This window comes from Lolium perenne, chromosome 3, assembly GCF_019359855.2.
Source record: "Lolium perenne isolate Kyuss_39 chromosome 3, Kyuss_2.0, whole genome shotgun sequence".
In the NCBI taxonomy this organism is placed as follows: domain Eukaryota; kingdom Viridiplantae; phylum Streptophyta; class Magnoliopsida; order Poales; family Poaceae; genus Lolium; species Lolium perenne.
The window spans coordinates 304,900,685-304,905,189 of record NC_067246.2 but is presented as its reverse complement, the minus strand read 5'-3'; the positions used below and the strand labels follow the sequence as shown (position 1 = coordinate 304,905,189).

Genomic DNA, 4,505 nt, shown 5'->3' with positions numbered 1-4,505 from the left:
GACCGTCCATCACTTTGATCAATGATAGGAAGGTGTGCAAGTCTCAAAACCGGCCAGTAAATGATTCAGGGAAAAGATTGTCTCTATGAGGAGCGCAATGCGTTCCCATCGAAATTGCAGGCCACGTATGACACTGCAAATGAGACTGAGTTTATTATTTCTGACATCTACGCATGATAGACATGGGAAAGTTAGTACTCAACGTTTAGACACATGGGCTTTTCTACCGTTGAATCAGTTGAACATGACACAATTCATGTCTAGGGGTATTGTAGACTTTGCACAACAAACAAACCTAAATTCAAGAAGCCCAAAATAAGGAGAAGAATAGTTTCCAAGAGTTTCTCTCCACCGAAATGCATACGCTCGCTTCTTTATAAGCATAAGTCCAAAAGAAGTAGCCCTAAGTGTGGAAGTGCCGCCACCTACACCTACACAAATGCCTTAATGTATATTAGTTGATGCTCGTGAGAGAATGAGGCACGCAGTCTATAGAGCCCCGTATGGCCCTTGTTGTCTTGCACGAGCAAATTCCGTACGTATGGCATACTCATACTGTCATGTACGTGGGTGACGCGACGTTTATCGAAAAGGCACCACATATAAAAGAATATAGATATTGCTTCTATAGAGACATGTACATGGCCTAGATATGTGCTTCGGCGGATCCAATGTAGGAAAAAAACAAATATAACCACTTAAGTTCTGTTAGGGGGGGGGGGGGGGGGGGGGGAGAACTGAAGTAGGGCTCCACAGTCTGAGCGTTGAGATGAGGGCTCGGTGTGACTGCAGCAAGGATCGGTATGGGCCAATTGGCAGAATTACTAATTAATATCCTGATTTTTTTTTCTCCACGGTCTGAGCGTTGAGATGAGGGCTCGGTGTGGCTGCAGCAAGGATCGGTATGGGCCAATTGGCAGAATTACTAATTAATATCCTAATTTTTTTTTCTTGGTTTGTTTCTTTGCATGCGATTGCCAAATTGGATTTGTATTTCTTCTAACTACCACAGTGGCCCTCGCAAATGCGAGGGCAACATCTGAAAGAGTACATGCAATTAAAGTAACCTAGTTCTAATGTCACCACAAAATATTATGTTAAATAAAAATACTATTTATGTAGGAAACATCTTTAATTTATGTACGAATAATTAATATCACTATTAAAATAGAAAATCCCATGAACACATAACTTTGAAATGTTAGAGAAATCGGCTTCCATGTAGCTCAAGGTCTAAAGCAAATTTCTGAATATAATAGCAGTATTATATCTTTCTTATGGTGGTTATTTGACCTATGAAACAAATAAGAAAAAACCCTAGAAGGACCAGCCAGTTTACTGTAAAGATATTGCCACCTCATATTATCCATGAATGGTGTAGTAAACTAATTACAGTATTTTATCAGTTACACAGCTACAACACTCAATACACCTGCATGGCCGGTTATCTCAGGAGAGCGACCTCGCTGTCGCTCGTACAAGTACTTTTCTGTTAGCACCCTGGCTCTCAATCTCTTGAATTCACTCAACAAGTGTAGCTACAATCATGGAAACCAAAGGATTAGAGGATGGAGAGAGGAACCGAGGAGAAAGACGAAGCAGAGTCTGGTTCAGGCCGATGACATCCGTTCTGTCCAAGCCCCCTCTCCATGGCCACATCCTGATGTTTATCTGAACAGGCCGAGGCACAGCAGTGTTGGCCCAGATTCCAGCCCGATCTGAGAGTAGAAGGGTCTTTAATTTACACGAAGTGTCGCTGACACCACACGTACGATATATAGCCGGAGAATGGTCCGCCTAATAGTCCTTGTACCGATGGAAGTTGGAGCAGACGAGGAAGTAGACGAGGTTGACCGCCCCGAACACGGCCATGGCGTAGTAGAAGTAGTCCAGCCTCCCTTCGTTGATGTCGTCGCTGACCCATCCGCCGCCGCCACGCCGCCTCGTCCTCGCGTTCACGACGTTCACCACCAGCGTGGCCAGATAGTTGCCGGCGCCCTGCGCGCAGTAGAAAGCTGCGTTCCCGAGCGTGCGCATCTGGTGCGGGAACTGCGTGTTGTAGAACTCCATCTGCCCGACCATGCTGAACGCCGCCGACAAGCCCATCACCACGAGCTGCGGTGCGACCAGGAACACGGACAGTGGCGACGTGCCACCGTGTCCGAGCGCGGAGTCCCTACGCCGGCGCTCCACCATGGCTGCAATCACGAACGACAGCACGCTGATCGCGAACCCGACGCCCTGCCTCTGCAGCAAGGTGAGGCCGCCCTCCGTCTTGGTGAGCCGCTGCGCGACCGTGGCGATGAGCAGCTCGTAAATGGGCACGAAGAGCGCGACGGAGAGGTAGAATATGGCGATTATCGAAACCGGCGGGATGGAGAAGCTCTTGCCCATGTGGAGGTCCATGGTCAGAGCCTGCAGGAACGTGTAGTTGGAAATCTCAACCATGCCGATGAACCACAGCACGCCGGAGACCCATATAGGGATGATCTTGACGATGCACTTCACCTCCTCCACCTGCTGTACGCTGCAAAGGTGCCACGGCCGCGCTGGGAGCCCGTCGGCCCGTTTCTCGTCGGCGTCGGTCACGATGGCCGCCTTGTTCAGAAAGCTGAGCTGCAGCGTGAGCGGGAGCCTGAAGACTATAACGCGGCCGGCGGCGGGAGGGGGCTCGCTATAGAGTAGCGCCTCCTGCCGCTGCGCGTCGTTGGGGTGCGGCAGCCGGAGCCTCCACTTCCGGCCAGACGCGACGGCCACCCGCGCGACGCTCACGAAGATGCTGCCCTCGGGCGGCACGTAGACGTACCACGGCGTGCCGACGAGGAACACGGCGAAGGTGGCGAGCATTAGCGCCGTCGGGATGGCAAAGCCATGGCCCCAACTCACCTTGTCCTGGACGTACGCTATGACGGTGAGCGCCAGGAACGTGGCCATCATGGTGAAGACGTAGTACCCGCCGTAGTAGCGCCTGAGCCCTTCCTTGTGGCGCCTCTCATCGAACTGGTCCGCGCCAAATGGCAGGCTGGTCGGACTCGTGCCGCCCATACCGACGACGAGCAGCCCCATGGCGACGTACAGCACAGCGCGCTGGAGGCCCGACGCGCCCGCGCACGTGCCGGCTTGCCGCGCCAGGACGCCGCATGATGGCGGCTTGAGCTGACGGATCGTCGCGGTCAGTGTGATCGCCACCATTCCCTACACACGCGCATGGGCTTCCAACACATGAGAAGGAATGATTAATTAGTCCTACTTGCTTCGTCAGTTCATGATCGCTTACAAGGAAGCCGGCTATGGTTCCGAACAGCAAAGTCCGGAACCTGCCGCAAAATGCGTCGGCGACGAAGGCTCCGACCACCGGGGAGAAGCTGGAGGTGCCGCTGAAGATATTAGCCAGGTCTGTCGCCGCGTTCGCCTTCATGTTGTAGTGCTTGATGAGGTAGTTGGTGATGGGCTGGGAGAAGGCGCTGAACGCCATGGCCGTGGCCGTGAAGAATCCTACGGATATAGTAGCACAAGCAGAAGATGTAAGAAATGTGGGCTTCAATTAACGACTCTCTAGTCCTGATGAAAATTAAGCGTCCAGTCCAGGCATGCACCGATGATGAACATGACGGCCATCCATCCACTCGGCCGCGGCGTCATCCCGCCGCCGGCCTCTTCGCCCGCTTCGTTGCCGGCCCCGAATTGCTTGCCGCTCGCCGTGGGAGGCACAGGTGCTTCCGGTCGGCCGCCGTCACACATCGAAAAGATACACTTCAGAATTGCAACTGATTAGATCGATGGCTACCGATCGATGGAATGGGCCGGTAATTAAGAACTTTGAACACTTGGATGTTCTGTACTTAATCTGTGCTCTCCGAGAAAAGTAAAAGGGGATATCGCCAGTCCAATCCCGATTAACTAAGTTATGTTTAGTCAAAATGCCATTTCAACAACCACGAGAAAAAAATGACTCTCAAGAGGATGTTTAGGTCATTGAGAAGAAATCCAACGCCGTCGCCATCTCGACGTAGCCCGTATGGGCTATCTCACCTCATACAAGCTGAGTCTACCTAAGTTGACTACATACCACTTTGTTTTAATGTGTTGTGTTTGGTAGGTTGTAGCAGTTGAATTGTGCTCAGTTGAGAGTTTGTTTGGTGTCCTCTATGATTTCAGCCAGGCCATACAAAAATAAAAAAACGTCGGGTCCTGAATACAAAATGAAAATGCAACCAAGTCCCTGGAGGTAGGGCTCGGGTTCAGATCCACGCGCTGCCCCCAGGAAACCCAAGCGCCGCTAGGGGAGGAATGCGCCACCATGAGAGGCACGCGCCACTGATAGAGCAACGAGCCACTGCCAGGAGAGGAACGCGCGCGGTGGGCGAGCCGGGAGAGGCGGTCGACGCGGTGGAAAGCTCGGAGGGGGTGGAGCTGATGCCGGGAGAGGCCAGTGGAGAGCTCAGGAAAGGTGTGGCTGATGCCAAGAGAGACGAGGCAGGGGAAATACGGTCACTGGAGAGGTG

At 52.3% G+C, this 4,505-nt stretch overlaps 1 protein-coding gene across 1 annotated transcript; it reads right to left on the bottom strand.

Moving 5' to 3' along the window:
- Positions 1 to 1,440: 1,440 nt before the first annotated feature.
- LOC127338816 (protein NRT1/ PTR FAMILY 2.13-like) lies at positions 1,441 to 3,800 on the bottom strand. The gene is made up of 3 exons (XM_051364786.2): positions 3,597 to 3,800; positions 3,278 to 3,495; positions 1,441 to 3,195 (listed from the first exon to the last, which is right to left on the bottom strand). The coding sequence occupies exons 1-3, from the start codon at positions 3,739 to 3,741 to the stop codon at positions 1,798 to 1,800; spliced, it is 1,761 nt and encodes a 586-aa protein (XP_051220746.1). The 5' UTR covers positions 3,742 to 3,800; the 3' UTR covers positions 1,441 to 1,797.
- Positions 3,801 to 4,505: the final 705 nt, after the last annotated feature.